A 23,275-nucleotide genomic window follows, 5' to 3' on the forward strand; every position below is an offset into this window, starting at 1 on the left:
GAGAAGAGGAGACTGAGGGGTGACCTCATTCGTGGGGATCAATATGGAAAGGGGGAGTGTCAGGAGGATGGAGCCAGGCTCTTCTGGGTGACAACCATGACAGGACAAGGGGCAATGGGTGCAAACTGGAACACAGGAGGTTCCCCTGAAAGATGAGAAGAAACTTCTTCCTGGTGAGGGTGCCAGAGCCTGGCCCAGGCTGCCCAGGGAGGTTGTGAAGTCTCCTTCTCTGCAGACATTCCAACCCGCCTGGACACCTTCCTGTGTAACCTCATCTGGGTGTTCCTGCTCCGGCGGGGGGATTGCACTGGATGAGCTTTCGAGGTCCCTTCCAACCCCTGACATCCTGGGATTCTGTGAAAACCAGGGAAAGGGAAACCCGCCGGTGCAAGGCCATTCGTGCAGGTCATACGGTTCTTCTGACCCGTCCCCGAGCGCCCCTCAGTGTTCCACAGACCCCCGCCCAGGGCCCGCCCCGCAGCTCCCGCGGCCGCCGCCCGCTCTGAGGCGCTGCCCGGGGCGGGGCGGGAAATGGCGGCGGGAGGCGCTGCCCGGCGCGGCGCCACATGACGGGCGGCCAAGATGGCGGCGTTCCCCTGGTGAGGCTGCGGGCGGCGCGGGGCCCTGCCCGCCTCTGTGCCGGGGCGGGGGCTGAGCCGGGGGAGGGCAAGGCCGGGCTGCGGGCTCCGCGGGGGCTGCGGGTTGTGGCGCCCTGTGAGGGGGGCAGCCGCCATCCTCGGCGCCTCCCGCAGCCAGGGGCCGCGGCGCTGCGGCGGGGGCGGCCCTGGCGAGCGAGGGCTGCGGGGCTGGGGCAGCCTCGCCCCGCCCGGCGCTGCCTCCTGCGGGGCTCGGGGCCGCTCGGCAGGAGCGGCGGGAGGCAGCGGGAGCGCTGGGTCCCGCGGCTCCGCTGGCCCGGGAGCGCGGTCCGCCGCGTCTCTCTGGGGAAATCTGAAGATGAGGTTTATCGCACGGTGGCTTTGGCTGCCTGGGGTGCGGGGCGGTGCGCGGCCCTGGCCCGCTGGCCTTTGCTGGGTTTGTGTTTCCCGGGGCGCGCTCATCCCGCCGCGGGGGCGCTGCGGTTCCTCCCTCAGGCCTCGCCGGGGAGGTGAACGGATGTTGTGGACACAGGAGGTTCCGCTTAAAGATGAGGAGAAACTTCTTCATGGTGAGGGTGCCAGAGCCTGGCCCAGGCTGCCCAGGGAGGCTGTGGAGTCTCCTTCTCTGCAGACATTCCAACCCGCCTGGACACCTTCTGTGTAACCTCATCTGGGTGTTCCTGCTCCGGTGGGGGGATTGGGCTGGATGAGCTTTCGAGGTCCCTTCCGACCCCTGACACTCTGGGATTCTGTGAAGGTTTCGCACCGTGAATTTGGATTCACCAGCACAGTTTAGCCTCTGTTAGTTGTCTCTCGCGGGCTCTTTAGAAGCAGGCACGGTGTTTACGGGCTACAGACTGCAGAGCAGAGTGGGCTCAAAGGGACGTGCGCTGTTTCTCCAGGAAAACCTGGCGTGCGGCTGAGGAGGCTGCGCTGCGCAGGACACGGACCTGCGCACAGGCCGGTATTTGTTAGGGAAAGGAAGGGTAAAATAGGTGCTTGCTCTGACAGAGCAAAGGAAAATACGCTCATAGTTCATTTTTCTCCAAACTTGTTTGCAAACGAGCTGATTTTCTGGTTTTGGAGGGCTTGGTCTCCTGAGGCTTATGTTCTTTTAACACAACGAATTTATCCAGCTTCCAGGCTCTGATGTGACTGATGGGTTATAGCCCTGAGGAAACTAGAAATCAAACCTAATGTGGAGTCAAACAAAGTCATATGCAGCTATTCAAGCATTAAGTTGCTAAAAAGTTTTCACTATATATATATATATGCATTGTCACACTGAAAAGCATCTGTCTCACTTTTTCATGTTATTGATGTGTGAGCAAATTTTTTTGTGTAATAAAAAGTGGAAATAATTTGTGGATTTAGAAGTTTCATTGTTAATGAAACCTGTTGAGGTTTTGTAAAAAAAACACGAGAGCTATACTTTTTAGAAGAAATTAACTCGGGTATGAAAGACTTTAAAACTTGAATTTATGTAGCTAAGGAAATTTGAGTGTGTAAAATGGCTCATTAGTTGGCTGTTGGAACTGTTGGTGCTTGGTTTCAATGGAATCTCCAAATGTGGTCAGTGACTTTGCAGACACAGAAGGGAATAAATGTGGCGGCAACTTTTGAATTGCAAGCGGTACCAAAATATAATGAAAACCTGAGGACTGCAGCCACCAAGCAGCGTGGTAGGGATGCTGACGAATGAATTTTTACGTGAGGCAGCAATGAGATAGCAGGCTAATAAGTAGGTCTGGCACTACCGATGTATGAGTGGCCTTGGAGAAATAGAGAGGCACAGAGTGATGGCAGCTGCGGCGATGCTCGTGTGTGTAAAAAGGTGGAAATTGTACGGAGCCATTGAAGGAGGAATGTTGTTTTCTCAGCTGTGGATCTGAGGCCTGACCCCAGTGCGGGGGACTGAGGGACATCAGCTGTCAGACCCTGAATGTGAAACAAAGCCACCAATCGCAGACTGCAAACCGATTCCTGTGGTTAAAAGTTAAGCTGGGGGGAAGGTTAGCCAGAGAGCCAAGAAACCAGACCTAAAATGAAAATAATAAATAAGGGGAGGGTTGTTAGAATTGGAGTCATGAGAGAGGTAAACTGAGGCAGGACATCTGGGAAGCGTTGGGTAGTCTGTGAGTCCCGTCCCAATCAATGCGGAACAGGGGAGGGAATTTGCGGCCAGGATTAGAGCGATACAAGCAGAGGCTTTTGCCCTGTTCCGTGTGCTTGCTGTTGGGTAGGACACCCAGTTTTGCAAAATCATTAAGGAAATCTGCTTTGCTGAGAGATCCTGCCTGAGCCTGTTGTATTGGCAAGATGATCGTTTCCTACAGAAATCCGCTGTTAAAGTGGCACCTGGAGGCAGAAGCATCCCTTGCTTGGCCTGAGGCTTATTTCTGTTTCCTCTTGGAAGGTGCTGCTGCTGAGCAGGGGGTGTCACATCTGTCACATCTCCTGTCCCTGCAGAGCGAGTGGAACAGAAGGGCAGAGCGCGCTTGAACTTGTCGCCGTATTAGCTGTGTTACAAGCTGACTTATCCCTTGAATAGCCACATTGCAGATGTACTTTTAAAAGACGCATTTGCAGGGTGAGCAGCTCTTCTTCATCCCCACGTGTGTATTCGACGTGCGTACTTGCCCTGGAGAAGCGCTGAGTTTGGCTGGAGCGCGGTGCCAGGTGTCAGGGACGACTTTCCTGACTGCAGGTGTGGAAATAGCTGTGAAGGGAGGTCTGGAAATACTGTCAGAACTGTAGGAGGGTAATAGAAATGTTATAATCAGGCAGCCAGAAAGAGTTTGAAAGATTTTTCATCCAAATTCTAAGTAACCCATGAAGCAAGTGAGCAAGGAGAATCATTGGATCGGGGGACAACAGTAGATTAAAGAGACTATTCGTGTATAAAGGAGCTGGAGATCGAGAAAACGAAAGGAATAAGCACATGGATTTCACTGGACTCTTGCTCTGCTGTGTCTCATTAGATGTCAAAGCTGCTCCTTGGAGTAGCACAACTGTAAATAAAACTTATTCTTAATATTTTTTTTAAATGAACCTGTTTTTCGGGGGATACGTACGATCCGTAGAAGAGCTGGCTGCTTGGCACTGCTGAACTCTTACTAATGAGTTAAGTCTCTGAGTAGGAGCGGTATTCTTTGAAAATTTGGATTCGTTTTTGTGGGAAAGATGTGTCTTATATGGGAGAATGCTGTTTGTTTTCATTAGGAGTCCGATTAAAGAAACCTTTCTGTACCCACGGGTTTTTCTCCTTCAGCTGAGGCCTTGACGTGTGCTATAAACGTTCTTGGTATCCTGGATGAACTGCGAGAACATTTACCTGCTCTGCACGTCTCAAAGATGTTCCTGTTTAACCGTTACTACCACTCCATACAATTAAAAGGGATTAATTTCATATATTGATGTGTTGTAAAAGACAATAGAAAGCATTTGTAACTCTTAAAGTCTCTTGAAATTTGCCATCCGATGCTAGTCGGGAAAATTTTCATCTCCCTTTTTTGCCTTCCTACATTGTCAAATGTGCTTTAAAGTCTTTTTAAAAGATGAATTTGTATCTGTATTTGAGCAGTTAAAACCAGGACGGATGGTCTGTTTGGAAAAGAGCAGCATCCTTGAACTGTGATGGACAAATTAGTGTATGTTCCTGTTTGTTCTCAGTGGCAACATTGTTTTACTCAACCATTTTTACTTATGTTCTTTTCTGGAATCAAGTCTTTTTTTTTAATTAGAGATGGAGTCCATCGTTCTCACAGTTCTCTCTTAATACCAGATGAAAAATAAAACCTGAAATACGTACATTTTTGTGATTTATTTCACTTAATGACATATTTTAATAGGTGAGGCAAGGCTTTCATACAAGGACTTATCCACAGTTCAAGCACATGAGTACTGATAGATTTTTTTTCTTATAATTTCACTTTTGCAACTTTTATTCTGCATACAGTGAACATATGGCAATAGATCTCTCAGGGAAGAGCTTTGCAGCTGCACGAGTTAATCCATGCGGTCCCTCATTGCACCTGTGCATGATCGCTTTGATTTCTTCCCTTGTGTTTTCATACTTATCTTTTTCCTCCACTCCAACTCTTCACTTTAAAAGAGATGTTTGATAATCTCCAGCACACATGCAGATGCTGGGTTAAGCTGTCCCAGTGGTGTCTGATGGAAGGGCAGAGAATCCAGCTCTAGGGGCAGAGTGCAGCTGGATGGCTGACAGTGAAACTTCTTCAGTTTTAGTCGTAGAGAAATTTCAGTCTTTGCATTGACTTATTTTTCAATGTGTATTTCTTTTTGTAAATATGCTTGCATCTATATAGACGTAGGATATGTTTCTCTGATCATAAGTATGTTATTATTTATATGCATATAGACTTGCCCTTTACTCTTGCTATTTAAGGCACGCGAGATCCAGAAACTATGTTTCAGAAGCTGAAGCGTGCAAACTGGAATCTGTACCCTTGGATTTTGGCGATTACCATCCACTAAAACCCATTACGGTGAGTTTCTTTTTGAGCTTTTGGAAAATGAATGTGAATTAAAACTGACCGTGTTCCTCTTTTTACTTATGTTCCTTTAACATTAAAAGGCCTTGAAGCTCCTGGTGATACCAATGAAGTTACTTTCTATGTTGGTGGCCTCTTATTTTGGAGGCATCAAGGTTTATTCTGTTTCTCCTTCACAGAAATTTGCTGGTGCTGTTGTGTGTCAAGAACAGTCTCCTTCTGACAAAAATAGCAGTCCAACTTGTGGGGTTTTTTTATTGCATTAAATGTTGAATAATGGATAAGTTTAAAATCAAATAGTTGCATTACAAATAACCTATGTAATTGCTTGACGTAGGATTTGGATTTGGGTTTGGGTTAACTTCCAGTGAGCTGTATGCTTTTAAACATTTATCATTTCTTTAATGTATGAGAGGCTTTTAAAAATGTGGTCGTACAAAAAAAAATCCAGCCTCGGGGAGATGATAGTTGAACACTAATGAATGATAAATGGGCAGCGGCTGCTGCTCGGGAAGGTCAGCGGGGAGATGAGACAGAGGCCCCAAAAGGGTTTGATGCCGCAGGTTCGAGTATTGGACAAGAAAAGTGAAGATGAGACTGGCAGAGGAAACCAAATAGCAAGAAAGAGGCTGGACGAGAGAAACAATAAAATAGATGAGGGGTGCTAGAAAGAAATTCAGAGTGGTTGTTCTTGTAGTTCTGTAGACCTAGATTTGGGAGGAAAAAAAAAGAGTTTGGTTGGTTGGTTCTTGCTTTCATTGCAACAGCACGATTTATGTAGCACGTACTTCAAAGATTTACTAAAGAAAATAAGGGGAAGAGAAGGCCTTTTTGTTTAATAGTTTTGAACCTTTCTTTCAGGTTACTGAGTCCAAGACCAAGAAAATGAACCGGAAAGGAAGTACTTCATCTACCTCCTCCTCTTCCTCGAGTTCGGTGATGGATCCGCTGAGCAGTGTATTGGATGGTACCGACCCTTTGTCATTATTTGCAGCAGCTGCAGATCCTGTGACTACTGCTGCTACCACGGTAACACTGGGGGCAGTTATCTCGACTAAATCATAATAAAACAAAACAAACCAACAGCAAAACAACAACCAACCAAACAAACAAAAAACCAACCCCCCAAAAACCCCAGAACTACAAAGCCAACCCTGGATAAAATATATTCGTCTGACCAATTAGGAGGTTAATACGAATAGGCATTAATAGAATTATAGAGTACAATAGAATACAAATACTGCATTAATAGAATTATGTATTCTTTTTAATGTACCTATTTTTATGTGGTTTATGTTGACATATTTAAATATGATTTTTTTTAATATCGTAACTTCTGAAAGGATCAGTTAGCGCTTGGAACATGAAGTTGACCTTTATCAGCCTCCTCTTTTTTTTTCCCAGATTTGTATTTAACTTTTGCACTCGTACTCTCCTCATAGGATGGTACACGAAAGAAACGGGATAAAGATGACAGCTCAGCAGTGGGAAATGACTTTGAACCATGGTCAAGCAAACGTGGTGAAATCCTTGCTAGATACACAACAACAGAGAAGCTCTCTATTGTAAGTGGCGGCTTCTCTAGTTTTATGTATATGGACTATATATTTAATGGATTTTGGATGTTGCTGTTTTGTAATTACGCAATGAGTAAATACTGGTCCTCTAAATTTCAGTTTTAATGTTGCAGAACACTGTGCCTCAAGCTCTCACTTATAATGATTGTTTTGGAACCAAGTCCAAAAGTCTGTTAATTCTTAGAAACCATCACTTTGTCTTTTTGTAACAATACAAATAACTTCTGCTCTCATGTCTATTTCTAAATGATTAGAGACGTAATTAGCAGTGTAATTACCCTGTGCATTCTTGGAAGTTTTCTAAAAGTCTTCTTTTCCTGTTACTTCACAGAATCTGTACATGGGATCTGAAAAAGGTGAGCAGTTTCTTTAACAGTAACAGATTTTGCTTGAGGTCAGGTGCAGCGACAGGTTTGTGGTCAGGAATAGTTGCAATGTGTTTTCTGGCTTCCCCATTCTGAGATAGGCTTGGATCTATGTTTTTTTTGTGAATAAGACTTCTGCTGGATTTTTACTTAAAATAATTATTGAAAACAAACCCTTCAGCCGCCTTGTCTTGTATTCCTGTAGGCTGATGAATTTGCAATTATGTGTTGTGGAAGGAAATGGAATTCACAGCCTTCCAGTGGAGCCTGAAGCTTTCTTCCATTTTCAGTGAGCAATGGTGTTTTGAGGATCATTTTTATCAACTCTTCTGCTTGCTGCAAGGGAAAGCAAACAAGTCCCTTGGGAACTTGTTCAGTTATTCTCTTTACATGAAAGTGAAATTATTTCAACTGTATGCTGACCGTTCAAAAAAGAGCCAAATGTTAAATATTTTATCATGTTTTCTAGCAAAGCAAATCTGGGCTAATAGTCATAGCTGATTGCATAGTAAACAAGAATTTTTATATATGACTAAACATGCAGCATTTCAGCTTCTGCGAAAACATGAAATACTTTTTTGGAATGAGAATGGTCAAGCACTGAAACAGGATGTCCAGGGAGAGTGTGACATCTCTGTCCTTAGATACTGTTAAATTGACGGGATATAACCCTGTGCAAGCTCTTGTAACTTCAAACTTGGATCTGCTTTGAGGGGGAGAGTTGGACACAGACCTCCGGAGGGCTTTTCTAACCTTAACTGTCCTGTGGTTCCATCCAGTGGTTCTTTCCTTACCAGAAAAACTTGCAGGAAAATCCATTTATATTCAGTTTTGCTTAGTTGTCATTTTCTGTACAAAGTGAATGAACTGTAGGTACATTTAAACATGTGTGTTCACGAATAGTCACCAAATGAATCAAAGCGCTTCTGTCCTGGCAGCTGACGAGCTGTCTGAGTCTGTCAAGCTTCTTCAGGTTTGTTGCCCTCTAGAAGTCCAAGTGTTTAAATGTTAAAGAAACTCAAACACAGAATTCTTTACAGGAAAAGCTGCAACTACTGGTTCAGCAGTTTCTGAAAAAGTGAGGACAAGGTTGGAAGAACTGGATGACCTAGAAGAGGTGCGAAAGTTTTCTGCTCCGATTACATTATAATTTTAAAAGCGAAATAAATATATGAAATAAAAGTCTTTTATGAAACCTTTTAGAAAGGTCCCGATTCTGCATGTGCTTATGTAGTATTTAGATAAATGTATACTTTCCATGGGACTTCTCTAGGAATTGCAATCCTTTTTGTTATAGAATCCAGGCAGATTAATATTTTTGTAGCACTAGAAACTGTGATTCAAAAATTCACCTGCTCTACCAGTGTTGATGTGCCTTGGTACTGTGTAGGCTCTGCAGCTGCTATAAAACTTTATGGAGCCTAATAATCTTAATATCTGATAATTTTATTTGCCCCTGTTGCAGAAGCTGCATACTGTCCACCCGAGCTTAATTAAAGTTAACACTTATGTGCTTGATAGAAATACTGAGTACTCAAGTTCTCTCTCAAACTGCAGTATTTAGTGTGCAAAGATGAGATGTGCCATAACGTACTTTCCTAAACCTGAATCCGTCTCGTACTTCTCGAATTGTTTTGGGTCATGTTGTTTTGAAACCTCTGCCTCTTAACTAACTTCAGGCTGCCTGAAGGCGGGATATCACAAATATCAAGGTGGGATATCACAACTAAAGGATTGGATTCTATTAGTAGAAAAATAAAGGACACTTTATCATAAGGAAATATGTAACCTTTTGTGAAACTGTAGTTGCATTTGCATTTTATCTCTTCATCTGTGATTGCTTTTAGTGATGGTTGTTTCTAGACTCTCAGATATTAGGAAATCTATTCTGTAATGCAGATTAATCAACTTATCAAAACTGGTCCTGAAGGTAGTTTTTCATGTCACTCATACTTCTACTGAAGACTATTCCAGAACCACCTTCTGATTTTTCTAAATGCATTTTTAGTCACTTTCTTCCTGTGTCAGTTTGGTTCTAAAGCTTAAACAATTATTTCTGCTTTCAGTGTTTGGCTAGTTTATTTTTTATATGTAATCTTTTTATAAAGTCTGTGAGATCTTTGTGAAGACAGATGGCAGGAATGCTCTGGTACTGAGCACGAAATGAAGACAGTTTTATTTTCTTACTGAGGGCGAAGCGCAGCCAGATTTTTCTTGCTGTCAACAAATTTGCTGGCAAAACGTTTCATTTCATTCTGGTGCTGCCCCTGCATAGGTACTAATCCGCTCATGTATAGTGTTGGTGCACTAATGATACCCGAGTAGAATTCTGTTGAAATAGTCTGGCATTTCTGACCTCACGGACAACTGTGGGTACCAGTGTCTCTTGAAAACCAAGGCAGCTGTGATGCACTCCTGTGCCAAACACCTGCCATATTGATCCCCCAAAGGTGAGAAGGGAGAATTAGGGAATTCCGTAGTAGGTTTTGTGGGCTTTGTTCCTCCCCTGGAGCGATTTGGCTCTATAATAATGACACGCTCCTTCCTTCCCTCCGCCTGGTATTAATAGACTTGTGTTTTCTTGCCAGGGCTCACAAAAGGAGCTGTTGAATTTGACTCAGCAGGATTACATGAACCGAATTGAAGAACTGAATCAGTCTTTAAAGGATGCTTGGTCCTCTGATCAGAAGGTGAAAGCTCTGAAAATAGTCATCCAGGTCAGTTGTACATTTGCATTCTGTACAGAACTGGCAAGTTTGGTGGTGTGGCTTGTCCGATTGCTTTCTTGGGGAACAAATGGTTTCTATTATTTTCCACTTATTTTCATCTGTTCTTCACTGAAACACATTTCTTTCAGATTTTTATGATGTCTGACAACAGTTGGATTTTCAACTCCATTGTTATGTATTGATTTTGACTAGGGTATGTGGGATGGAATTCTCATTAAAGAGAGTGGCCAAATGACAGATGTGGAAATTTTACCTCGTTAGGGATAGTTAGAATAAATAAGACGCAGTGATAGCAGCGCTTTCTAGGGTATGTCATTTCCTTCCCTCTTCTTTCGCTTCTAGCCCCTTGCCCCCCACCCCAAATAATACCAGAATGGCTTTTCGAACATCAGTATTTTCCCCATCCAGACTTACTATTGAATAATCTGATTTAGGACCCTCACAAGTTATAGGAAACAGCTGCAGATTTTTTGAAGTGTGTGTATGTGGGTTTTGTTTCGTTTTGTTGTTGTAAACTTGTCCAGGGCTCTGAGGGGTGCAGGGGGAAATAGGACAATCAGATGCTCTTTTGTTTGGCTTGGCCGTTCAAAAAGGCCAGAGGAGATAATGACATCCTTAAAAGCTCTAGAACTGATGTAATCTTAATAATCATCAAGTAGGGTTATATAAAGTCAGGATTTTTTTTTAGTCATGCTGGATAGTCTTGTGAAAACTGCAGTAATTTCAGCTTAAATTGTGGTAAAGACAATAAAGGAAATGAAACATAAATGAAGTGATTTTAAAAAATTATATGTGACCCAGGGTGACTAATGTTCTATTGTAATACTATGAAATCAGCACTATTATTTAAAAAAAAATCCATATGTAGCATTGTGAAGTGTGAATATTTTAGTGAAAGAGAATACAATATTAAAAGTCTTTGGATGAGAAGAAAATGGATATGGACATACTGTATTTACAATGCATTAATAGGTGCGTGTGTATATATATATATATATATATATATATATATATATATATATATATATACAGCGTCTGATACACAGTGGTAATCTATGCACTAATACTTTCGTATGTTGTTTTACAAATGGTTTCACAAATTATTGTGAAATAATGTTTCTAAAATGGGATTCAGTGCTTCGTTATAGGAAGGTGGTATGAAAAGTGCATATTTTTGTCTCTCTTAAAAGTGTTGTCTATGTGGTGTTCACTTCGCACTCGAACTTCGTGCTGCAGATGCTCATCATTAATTGAAAAGAGTGAAATAGGTGTTTGGGTAATTAACATGAATAAAAAAATGCATAAAGAAGACTATAAGTAGCTAGTAATAATTCTATACTTGTAAAGCAAGAGAGGGTAGAAAGCTGACTGAACTTCCCTTGTTGTGGTTCTTCCTAGTAAATATCATAATTTTAAGCAGGTTTCATGGCATCAAGCTGTGATTATGTATGTATTCTATCATTGTTATGATCACATACTGAGTAGCATGCAACAGGAGGAGTAAGTTTGGCTTTTTTTTTTGGTTGTTATTTTCAGAAATGTATACTGGGCTGGAAAAAGCAATTTTCATTGGAATGCTAGAATTACCCTAAGAACTAATGATGAAAATGACACAAGATGTAATTACAAAAACCAATGACACAAGTTGCAGCCTGGGGATGAAGCTGTCATGCTCTGTGCAAGAGTTTTACAGGGCCTGAAGTGCCGGAAGAGTTCTGGTCATTAAGGCAAGGGTCTGAATTTATAGCATGTGAATTCCTCACGTGCCTTTTTTACGAGCGACTTTACTCATCAAGATGGAGGAAGCTAAGCAAGCTTAGAGTAAGCTGCAGTAAGTCAATTATGTATGTGAGCTCTAAGAAAGGTGGTAATTAAGTGTTGGTAGGATGTGTAGGCCCTGAACAGCTCCTAAATTACCTTTATTTGAAGGTGACTGACTGACTGTAAGTAGGGAAGAGTCTGCTTTGGTTGGAAGTTTGGTTGTGGATGCTCTTGCCTGGCTTGCTGGTGCAGGCTGCAGTTCCTCCCTTAGTAATAAAGCAAAAAGCCGGAGCATGCCCCTCGTTTAAGCATATTCAAACGTTACGATTTTCTTGTTCGAACAAAGTGGTCTTGTGGGGTATCAAATTCCTTCCTGGATTTTTGGAATGTCATGAAAACTTGAACTTTATTCCATCAAGATTGAAGCACTGTCTGCTGATGAAGGAGAGAAGGGACAGAGACCACAGAGAAGAAGAAACTACTTCCCGGTGAGGGTGCCGGAGCCTGGCCCAGGCTGCCCAGGGAGGTTGTGGAGTCTCCTTCTCTGCAGACATTCCAACCTGCCTGGACACCTTCCTGTGTAACCTCATCTGGGTGTTCCTGCTCCAGCGGGGGAATTGCACTGGATGAGTTTTTGAGGTCCCTTCCGACCCCTGACATTCTGGGATTCTGTGAACACTGTACTTGTCAGTCTTCAGATAGAGACTGGGGAAGACTCGTGCTCAGAGTCTGTGTTTGGCTCAGGGAGAATGTGGATTTTTCTCCCCAGTCACTCCTTTGCCTGTTTTCTTCAGGTGGAAGTTGATTTTTTTGTGAATAAACTCCCACCAAAGTTTTTGCCTCCAGTTCAGCCTGCAGTTTTTGCACCATCTTGGAAAACAAAGTATAGCTTAATTAAATGTCTTAAAAACGTCTTCATTCCTCAGTGTGTATTTTGAATGCATATCATAAATCGACATGTTCACTACCTGCACTTTGCATTCATTCATACTAAAGCTAAGTTGGCTGATTCGTTTTCAAATGTGTGTTTGCGGGTGGTCGCACTGGGTGCCGGTGGGAGGTGATGGAGCAGGTTCTTCCCAAACGTTTGAGTGGTTCTGTGAGCCGCAAAGGCCTGGTGGAGAGTTCGTCAGCTCAACTTTTAAAATTGTTTCTTATTTTAGTCTACATCACGTTTTGTGTTTGATATGGATGCTCAGAGAGATGGCGAGAAACTGAAAAATGCCCTTCAAAAAGTTGGTTTAGAGAAGAAGTGCCTTTTTGTGCTTCTGCTGCGAGAGAATTGGTGGTGTCTGAACAAATGCACAGATCTGCGTGGTCAGTTGAAATTCCGCATTGCCAATTACCTTGTGTAACGAAAATACAGGTCTGTGACCGGCTCTGCTGGAAATGAACAATAACCTGAACAATCTAGAGAGTACCATGGTGTGTAATGGTAGAGGTTCTTTGGCTTTTTTGGCTGGATAGTTTGTGTCGGTTATTTCCACCTGTAGATATCTGGTCCAGTCTGTCTGGAGTGAAACCACAAACTTGCATTGTCCTCTAAAAATGTTTCTTTGTTTTTTGTTTTTTCTTCTAGTGTTCTAAGCTGCTTTCAGACACAACAGTAATCCAGTTTTATCCAAGTAAATTTGTTTTAATTACAGATATCCTTGATACTTTTGGTAAGTACCTAATGTAATAGACTCACTACACAATATTTAATGAGACAAAATTAATTTTTTGTAATGTAGAAAACATCACATTTGTCTGAAGAGTGCTTAAATGACTCTCAGTTTTAACATGGAATATTTCCAATGTGAACATTTGGACACTAGTAGTATAAACGTGGTACATTGTTTTTCAAAAACTCTCATGAGTGAAGTCTTTAAAATAAAAATATTTCATTTTGTAGTTCTATGCTTTATGTATTAGTGAATATGTAGAACAAAACCTTGGGAAAATCATGATATCTGCATTTTGAAATTTAAAACACACTCATTATTATGAAAAGATTTTGGGGTTGGCAGCCTCTTGACTCAATATTTCATTCTGTTTATGTTTGAAGAATAGAAGTTTTCTTTAGCTGAATAGGGACTATGAAGTGATCAAAATGTAGTTCACTGAATTTTAAAATCTATTTTACTTATTTTAAAATGATCCTTTAAATGAAATTGTCATCCACCTCGTGATTCTCATAGTTTTCTGCTATGTTATGGAAAAGATTTATGGCGGCATTCAAAGTCGAAGGGTATTTTGATGTTTTGCAGGATATGGTATGATACAGATCCAGCTGTTTTTTCAGGTCTTCGTGCTCTTTCCTAGTTACTGAAAGTGCTGAAGACAACACAATATCCAAACTGGGCACAGACAGGACCCCAGCGGGTCCGGGAGCTCCCGCTGTGCAAGGGACGGAGCCAGAGAAATAAATGGTTTATAGTGCGGGAAGTGCTAAATTCAGACTGAACGTTCCAGCCTCACTAGAGGGCAGCACATTGTTAGTGTTTGGGGCAGGTTTTTCCAGCTGATTTCAATGTATTTTAGAGAGGGAACCTTTGCATCAGTATCTTGTGATTTACAGTTCGTTAGTTCGTTATGAATGTTATTTTTGTTGTGTTTTTTTAATAACAGGGAAACTAGTGTATGAAAGAATTCTGTCGATGTGCATGGACAATCGTGTCTCTTTGCCAGGTAATTTTGTGTTAGTTTCTACTGTGCTTCTGGAAAAAATCATGTCCAAACTAGTTTGAGAAAGGTTTAATAGGACTAATGCTACACTATTCCTTATGAAAAAAATCTGGTAATTTTTAGTTTTTAACACACTAAACTCCATTGCTTATAGCTTTCACCATTCACAGTGTTTATGCAAGTTTGCATTTTAACTGTGCAGCATATACAGACAAAGCTGAGAGTCTTGGTTTTTGGTAAATAGATGTTTTTGTTGCTACATTAGAAACTGTTGATAGGGGAAGAATTTGGACGAAGGAGCAGGCGGTCAGTATGACCTTGCTAACTTGGGCGCCCTTCATTTTTTCAGTTGGAGTTCTAGAACAATGTAAAAGTTTAGTTTGACCTTAATGGTACAAACGTATATTGAAGTACTTATTTAGGAAGGCACCGGAACATTCCATTGAAATATGCGCTTTTCCTTGCGTTTCAGAGTGTGTTAAGTGCATGTCCTTGAAATATGAAACATTCTTACTCTAGCTGGCAGTGCAGCAGTACCATGAGGCTGCGGTTAAATCCAGAGGATTTGAGCCAGCAAATATTTAAATTTGAAATAAACGTACAGAAAATACTTAAAATAGCTTTGGTGGTCGCCACTCTGATAAGCTGTTGTCACAAAGGTTTGTGGAGGCAGACGGTTCCTGTCAGGTTCAGGGGCATGTCCCCGGTTGGGGGGCGCTGGGTTGTGCCCCGGGACTGCAGGCCCGACCTCCGCGCTCAGCCCGGGGGAGCCGAGCGGAACGAGGTAGGACGAGAGCTCCTGTGGGCCCAGATGAGAACGAACATCTGTGCTCAGTCAGCGTCTGATGTGGCTTCTCTGGTCTGGGAAGCGGGGTTGAGAGAGGTTCTCCTGCCCCTCTGCTCTGCCCTGGTGAGGCCGCATCTGGAATATTGTGTCCAGTTCTGGGCCCCTCAGTTCCAGCAGGACAGGGAACTGCTGGAGAGAGTCCAGCGCAGCCACGAAGATGCTGAAGGGAGTGGAGCATCTCCCGTGTGAGGAAAGGCTGAGGAGCTGGGGCTCTGGAGCTGGAGAAGAGGAGACTGAGGGGTGACCTCATTCGTGGGGATCAATATGGAAAGGGGGAGTGTCAGGAGGATGGAGCCAGGCTCTTCTGGGTGACAACCATGATAGGACAAGGGGCAATGGGTGCAAACTGGAACACAGGAGGTTCCACTTAAAGATGAGGAGAAACTTCTTCCCGGTGAGGGTGCCAGAGCCTGGCCCAGGCTGCCCAGGGAGGCTGTGGAGTCTCCTTCTCTGCAGACATTCCAACCCGCCTGGACACCTTCCTGTGTAACCTCATCTGGGTGTTCCTGCTCCGGCGGGGGGGTTGCACTGGATGAGCTTTCGAGGTCCCTCCGATCCCTGACATTCTGGGATTCCGTGTGAAACTCCCTGTGGAACAGGATCTTCCCACCTCCTGGGCAGGGACGGCAGAGCGCTGGTATTTAAACCTGTGCCACAAGGAGTTTGTCAGCGGACATTCACAGAAGCCGCTTGTGTAGCTGCACCCCTGAGAGGAGAGGGACTCGTCCTTCCCAACCATCTTTCCTCAACCCTGGGCAGATCCTGAGGAGCTGGTTTTGCCTCACGTCCCGGGGAAGGGAGCCCTGAACCCCACACAGCGCGGGCCCCACAACCATCTGTGCCACCCGTCCTGGCACCTTCTCCTGCCGCCGCTGACACCAGCAGTCCCGGAGCTCACGAGGACAGAGCTGCGCTGCAGTGTTAGGGGTTCAGCATCCAAAACCAAGTGTTCTGTCAGTGTTTAATGTTTCCTGCTTCTTGCAATATAGTTTTAAATAATATTCTTCAAAAATTATAATAGCCTTTTCAAGTAAAGAATCTGAGTGCTTAAATCTCTTTTATATGTATGCATTTGTTATAGATTTATATACATGCCCTGTTTTCTTGTTGTGTGGTTTTTTGTTTGTTTGTTTGGGGTTTTTTACCATTTCTCCTTTCAAGGGGAGACAGAGGTTAGATTTCCAAGTAGCAGCTCTGAGATGAGCTTTGAATGCTTGGCTTCAGGTTCTGAAATGTTACTTAATGCAAGATGCAAACTCTCGTTACTGCCCTTGCTGTCTGTATCAGCTCTTACTGCTGCAAGAGAGACCCGAGAATCAGACGTATTTCCCAGTGTTTATTACGGTGTGCCTAATTTCGTGTTGAAAGAGAATATAACTTTAAATCTAGAATGAAAATAACTTGTTTCCAGAAAGAATGTAACCGTTTCTGGGTTGTTTTTCGCCAGATAATTTTTCTCCAGACTGTGTTAACGATACGGCTAAAGAAACTTGCTTAAACTGGTTTTTCAAGATTGCTTCCATCAGAGAACTCATTCCCAGATTGTATCCTTGTCAAATGAGACTCTCGGAGTGTGTCTGCAGGTTTTTCACAGGCTTGTCAAAAAATGAACATGTTTATTTCAGTAAAACCCACAGCAACCTGATGCTTATACTGACTTTGTTTCAGACTGTATGTTTTAAATTTGAGTCATGTTTCCTACTAAACTGAATGCTGGATGACTGGGTCTGAGCAGCATGGCAGTGAGAACGTAGAACTGATGTGTGAGAAGTTGAGAAACAGTAAAAATCTTGTACATAAGTAGTAAAAATCAACAAAGTGTAGTAAGGTTAGTTACAGAGGGCCTTGAAATAGTTTGCTCAATATGTATTTGGTATATAAATTTAGTTTTGTGGTTTTAAATTACACACGTCTTAGTTATGCTCCTTAACTTGGCTTCATTTCAGTTATGTGGAAGCAGCAATACTGAAGTGCAATAAGTTCCTATCCAAAATGTAAGAGTATGTGTTAAGTGTGGGAAACAAGTGAGTGGGCAGGCTTAGAAACTAATTGCAGGAGTTGAGCATGTGAGTTCCATGGTTAGGGGTGGGTCGGGTCTTAATAGGTCTGAGGAAAAGCAGTACGGAGGGGTTTTGGAGTTTCTGGTGAGAATGCCATGAAATAAATTCAAGGTGAACTGTGGTACAACTCGGAATACCATAGTGCTTTCAGTTGTGAAATACATGTATAATTGTGACATCAGGACTTTTCAAATTAAAAACCAGTTGCTACAGATGGTGGAAGGAGAAATATCATTGTTGAGATGAGTATGGCAAAAAGATGGAGATTGTGCCTGTGCTTGTCTTTTACAAGCCGAGCATCCAACCTGCCTGTCTGAACCACTAACGGCAAATACTGCGATTTCAGTATAGGATATGTGTTACTATTCACATAAAATTTTACTTCTGAAATAAAATCTCATGCTAATACGCTTCATATTTTGGTAGGTGATTCTGTAACTCATGCTTAGTTGTCGATCTACAAGGCAGCTACTGAAGTTATCTCTAGGAGGTATAATACTGTTATCAATTGTTAAATCTCATTTTCATTTCTGAAAAATTTGAACAGAGGGATTTCGGAATGTCTCCCGCGGCTGACTGCTATGATTCGAGGAATTGGAGATCCACTGGTTGCAGTCTATGCCAGAGCATACCTGTGCAGGGTAGGCAACATTTGAACACATCTTTATCAGAGACTTGCTGCTGTGCTACTAAAGGAAAATTTCTTTTAACTACTGTTTTTGTCTGAAGTAGTCAGCAGCCCGTCTCTTCCTTCTAACAAACCAAAAAAGTGAAATTTCTCTTTTGTTTTAATAATGGGGAATCTTTCTTTTAAGTGTTCGTAATAAGTAAAAATAATCTTTTATTTTTTGTGGCTTACGCCAGCTTCTCATTGTCAGGAAGGGCAAAATGTGAGAGACCTAAGTGGAAGGAGAGTTTGGACTGTTGTCTAGTTGCTGGGTGCTGCTTTTCGCAGTTAGTATCTGCACTTTCCCTGTGGTGATCTCCCTCCTCCTCCCACTGGAGTGGATGTGGCAGGAGAGCCGCTCGATAGTGTTGGGCCAGTGGATTTTTTCTGGCAGCGCAGTGTGGCTGCGTTCTTATCCTCAGCAGCTCAGCCAAGATAAACTTACCAAAGAGACCCTAAAGTGATTCCAAAAGTCACCAACAGTGGAAAAAAAAAAAAACTTGTGAAATACATTTTTGAAGTAGTGGCAAAGATCTTGCCTGTAATAGGAAAATGATAGGGCCGCTAGTTAGCAATACCTGGGTGAAATCAGCTGCCATTGTGAAATATGAGTGTGTTCAGTGTTGATATATCTGTTACATTTGAATAAACTGCGCAGGATGCTTTTGGTGTAACTATTCAGGGATGTCCACATGAATTCCTGCATCTCCAAGTCATTGCTGACCTCTGCTTTGCTCTGATACATGAGCTGCTTAGTTCATTTGAGTCTAGAAACAGAGTAATGCCGACATTTTTGCCATAGCCCAATCATTTCTGCTCCATAGTGCAAGGTTTCTGAAGGTTTTTTGGGAAACAGTTTGTATGCACAGTCCGCCTTTTACTGCTGCTGTAACAGCTAAAAGAGGTGCATAATGATAGAGCTGTTAGGATGAATAATCTAGTAATTGCAATTATGTAGTAAGATCTTAGCATGCTCCTTTTGGTCCACAAAGATGATCATCCGAAATAAATAGTGAAAATTGTCTTGGAATAAAATACTAGCTGTTAAAATCCTGATTTTTGTTTAAAATAAGAAAGCTTATTGGAATGGAAAGCATTTATTCTTCTGTATTCCAGCTACCGACAATACTACAATATTAATACTTTCACCATGGAGATAATTAAAATAGATCTTTAAAAAATATAAATTCTTGAATAGGGAACCTGTATATATCTATATAAGTGACGTCTAAATCACAGCATAGTAAAATGTGGGAATAAACGCATGAAATCAGAGGCACAGCAAGGTGGTACAGTTCTCTTCGGTCCCATGGTTTGAAAGGAACTGATATATAAAGAAAAGTGATATTAAGAAATGACTGTGCGAGGTACTTCAGCTTTGTGATGAAGTCAACAAGAATTGCATGTGCTCGGGGGTCATATTCGTATTTTCCTTTGGGATCCTTGCTTCATTCTGTCATTTGGTGGACTCCTCCAGAAAATGCATTTTTGTCTTGAAGTAGAATTCGTAGGTGATAGATGAAGATAAAATATTTTTCTTTCTTTTAATACAGATTGGGATGGAAGTGGCGCCGCAACTCAAAGAAAGCCTTAACAAAAATTTCTTTGACTTTCTTCTAACATTTAAACAAGTAAGCAAATAGAGGTTTTATTTGCAAAATCACACAAATACACTCATTAACCAAACTACTGTGTACTTTTTCAAATCTCTGAAGTTGTTGAATCGAGATCTAGGGATGTTCTGGTACCCAGATATATTTTGGGAAATTTTACGTACGTTCTGAGAAGCTGAAACTGCTCTATTCAGCATGTTTCCATACTTGAATAATATACGCTATGAGCTTGATACTTTTTCCCCAGCATGCAAGGAATGCTTCAGAATATCTCTGTATCTTTGTGATCTTGTCTGTTCTCGTTTCCGTTCATACACAAACTGTGTGCAGTTTATCATAGCTCTTATTAAAGTTTCACAGCAACGTGTTGTTGTCTTTTATTTCAACAGATTCATGGGGATACGGTTCAGAACCAGCTGGTAGTACAATGTGTGGAAATCCCTTTGTACTTGACTCTCTATTCTCCTGCTATAGACTGGATTTTACAGTGCATTGCATACCGTGCTCCTGAAGTAAGTAGGTGTGGTAAGAAGCGCTAATTTTGCCTGTTAAAAAAACCCCTCAGTCAGTACTTACCTGAGTGTGGAAGTGATTTTATAGAGCCCGGATTCGCCTGCCTGTTTCTCTTCTCTACAGGAGGAACATTCATTTCTACAAAGCTCAAGCTAGACAGCTTCAAATACATTGGCAGTGTCCCTGTTTGCTTTTGCTGTCCTTTAGCTAACCTCGATTTCCTGAATTCAATAGTTTCTTGTGTCATACAGATTGAAAAATGATGGGAGTAACCTGCGGCTGTTTGAATCTCAGCTGCCTGTTGCGTTCGGTAGCGTTCACTGCTCCAGCCTGGCAAACAGGAATTCTGTGGAGAAATGTCATGGCTGAAGGATCTTCCATAAAATCAAAATGCCAGTGCACCTGTGTGTTTTATGTTGTACTACACGATTGTTTTCTTGTGTTATAAATAAAAGATAAAACAGAATTATTGGGATGTATTGGGTAGGTAATTAAAACGGCTTTTAGTAGATTTCAGTACAATAAATAAAGCAGAATTTATTTGCAGAGTGTCCACTCACTAATTTGAAAAAAGTAATTCTTCCAGGTTCTGCTCACTGAGATGATGGAGAGATGCAAAAAGTTGGGGAACAAGTAAGTATTGCACAATATAGAAGACACGAGTCTGTCATGAGTACCCGTGAGTCCCTGTAATAAAATTCTCTCTCCCCTTTTGAAAACGCTTTTGGGATGTATAGTGTAGCTTTTGTTCTCCCAGTAGCTTACTAAATCATTATTACGAACATCTCTTTTCCAGATGTGAATTTGAAAAATATGGCAGATTACTTGTAGAGTAAAAGTTAGTTAATTTAACTTGGTTGCTGCATTTTGGCTCCTAAGCCGCAGTTCAGGACACAGAACATGTTCTCCATAGGTTTGTTGGTAGCCAGGCTGCCTCCCGGGGAAGTTTGCAGCTCATTTTTTTTCTGATGAGTTTTGCACAGTCCAGTTCTGCAGTGGCCGAGGAACTAAAACACGTTAATTACTTAGCCGGGGAATGCCAGCATTAGCATTCTGTGACTAAGGAGTGCGAGCAAAATGTGGTTTTAAAAATGCGATGTGAAGATGCTGTTGTATCAGAGTGTATAATAGGGGTAGAAATAATCCATGTACTCTGCTGTATTAATTATTTTGTATATATGTTGATGTGTTTTGTGGAATTTATCTTTAAATCGCCTTTTAGCATTTCTCATTGTAAAGACGAGTTAGGTGCCTCCTCTTCGTGCCTGTTTGCTCTTTAAGGAAGGACAAAATGTCGAGTATAATGAGGGGTTTTTTTTAAAGAAATGTTTTAGGGACGTGTCTTTTATTGAGAAGTTGAATGATCTGGTTTAGAGGATCTACAAAGCACAGTAGTTTTCTTTTAAAGCGAAATTCTGTGTTTTTGTGTCTCCTTATGACTGTCAAAATATTACCAAGCAAGAGGCATCAGTATATATATAAACCTTTAAATAATCTCAGTATGTTCCATGAAGTACGTTGCGGCCATTGCAGTGCAAAGCGCCAGCCTGCTTCTCTGTATTTTACAGTAACGCAATGAGTTCGTGCTTCCATTGGTAACTTTGGCTTGATTGTTACACAGATATGGGTCTGAATGATTAATCATAAATATCTAAATGTGTCATTGCCAGTTATCCTATGATGATGACTGTTTGGATGTATTTTAATCCTAACAATGCAGCTGCGAGAAATCTGACTATTATAATGCATATATGTTTGAATTCGGTGAGGAAAAACTTCAATAGAGATTTGCCCTGCCAAAATATACTTCTGAACTGTAGTTACAAAGAGAGAGTAGGTTTATCTCCTGGTTTATCTGCTCTTTCTAGTAAACTTCTGGTAAAATGATGGCTTCAAAAAAAGTGTTCTGCAGCCTGGGCCACCTTTTCCTTATCTGATGGCTTCACGTTGTCTTGGTTTGCTCATGCACTCTTACCCGTCATCAATGCAAGCTCGATCTGTGAGGGTTTTTTCTTCCTTTTAGCCTTTTAAAAATATTAGAATAGATGCCGGACAGTTGTTAGTCTGAGAAGTTCCAACGAATGTAGATAAAGGGACAGCGGGATTTCTGTTGCTGTTGGGCTGTGCTGATTTGTGTTCTGTTTCTCGTAGCGCTTTGCTGTTGAATTCAGTAATGTCGGCGTTCAGAGCGGAGTTTATTGCTGCAAGATCGATGGACTTCATTGGCATGATTAAAGAGTGTGACGAATCTGGATTCCCCAAGGTAACTTTTTTGTACCTAATTTGTAACAATTTCTATTCCTTGTCTGGCAGAGTTCTTGATACTCTTAGTTGCCTTTGTAACTTGCACATCATTTAAGTAAAAGGTGGTTTGATCAAAAAAATCTTTCTGCATAGTGTACCGGCTAGAGCAGTATTGGACATGCATCTTCTGCTTTTACTTTAAAATTTGTTCTTAACTTTCAGCATCTCCTCTTTTGCTCCTTGGGATTAAACTTGGCACTGGCTGATCCTCCTGAAAATGATCGCCTTCAAATATTAAATGAAGCCTGGAAGGTTATAACAAAGCTGAAGAACCCACAGGTGAATTATTGTCCGTTCTGTTTCACTACTGATTCTGTGTTTAGGGCAGAATTGTAGCCAGTTGTTCAGTAAGCATATGCTTAGCATGCCATGGCTTACCTTTTCTAGATACACACAGTTGCCAAAAAATATACCTAGTAATATCTTTATATGATCCCTGCTTTTCTGAGCTCTACTGAAGCATATTGTAATTCTACATAAGCAACTTCTGAGGTTTGTCATTAGTGCATGAATCACACCTCAGGAGTTAATTCGTTTAAGTGTAATTTTTGCAAGTGCACTTATAACACCTTGTATATATTGGTAATCATAAGACATGTATTTCTAGGATTACATCAACTGTGCTGAAGTGTGGGTGGAGTACACATGCAGACATTTTACGGTAGGTGCAAATGACTTTGTTTCCATGGGAGGTTTTCTGATACAGACTAAGTGACTCTATTAGCAGTTTCATTTTAAAAATGGAAGAGCTATGACTATTCAATTTAAGTGTGTAGGAGTTCAGTAGTGAATGAGAAAAATGTATTTCCTTTCATGAAAGACGAACAGGGACAAAAGATGCAGGTTTGAAGGAGTCTTCACCACTCCCCAGCACTGCGTATTTCTTATCCTTTTATTTCAATGGCAGATGGACCAGTTTAAGTAGGGATTTACTGGAGCTATGGCTAAAGTTCCTGGCTTAAATAGAGCTCTGCAGAAGGCCGATGCTTTGGCAAATGGAAATAAATTATCCAGCTGGTTTTCAGTGACTTGATTTATGTGCTGATTTCATGATTGTAC

At 41.8% G+C, this 23,275-nt stretch overlaps 1 protein-coding gene across 1 annotated transcript in view; it reads left to right on the forward strand.

Annotated features, from left to right (window-relative positions):
- Positions 1-516: 516 nt before the first annotated feature.
- Positions 517-23,275, forward strand: part of VPS35L (VPS35 endosomal protein sorting factor like) — a 59,491-nt gene continuing 36,732 nt past the window's right edge. Inside the window, exons 1-18 of the mRNA XM_065644586.1 lie at positions 517-599; positions 5,008-5,107; positions 5,975-6,142; positions 6,556-6,678; positions 7,022-7,046; positions 8,096-8,172; positions 9,644-9,772; positions 13,125-13,209; positions 14,156-14,215; positions 16,507-16,603; positions 17,006-17,053; positions 17,667-17,760; positions 19,340-19,417; positions 19,789-19,911; positions 20,499-20,545; positions 22,064-22,175; positions 22,379-22,495; positions 22,824-22,877. Of these exons, the coding sequence (XP_065500658.1) occupies positions 583-599; positions 5,008-5,107; positions 5,975-6,142; positions 6,556-6,678; positions 7,022-7,046; positions 8,096-8,172; positions 9,644-9,772; positions 13,125-13,209; positions 14,156-14,215; positions 16,507-16,603; positions 17,006-17,053; positions 17,667-17,760; positions 19,340-19,417; positions 19,789-19,911; positions 20,499-20,545; positions 22,064-22,175; positions 22,379-22,495; positions 22,824-22,877 (1,554 nt within the window). The 5' untranslated portion in view covers positions 517-582. The remainder of the gene's footprint in view (positions 600-5,007; positions 5,108-5,974; positions 6,143-6,555; positions 6,679-7,021; positions 7,047-8,095; positions 8,173-9,643; positions 9,773-13,124; positions 13,210-14,155; positions 14,216-16,506; positions 16,604-17,005; positions 17,054-17,666; positions 17,761-19,339; positions 19,418-19,788; positions 19,912-20,498; positions 20,546-22,063; positions 22,176-22,378; positions 22,496-22,823; positions 22,878-23,275) is intronic.

Source organism: Caloenas nicobarica, chromosome 14 (assembly GCF_036013445.1).
Source record: "Caloenas nicobarica isolate bCalNic1 chromosome 14, bCalNic1.hap1, whole genome shotgun sequence".
NCBI classification, from domain to species: domain Eukaryota; kingdom Metazoa; phylum Chordata; class Aves; order Columbiformes; family Columbidae; genus Caloenas; species Caloenas nicobarica.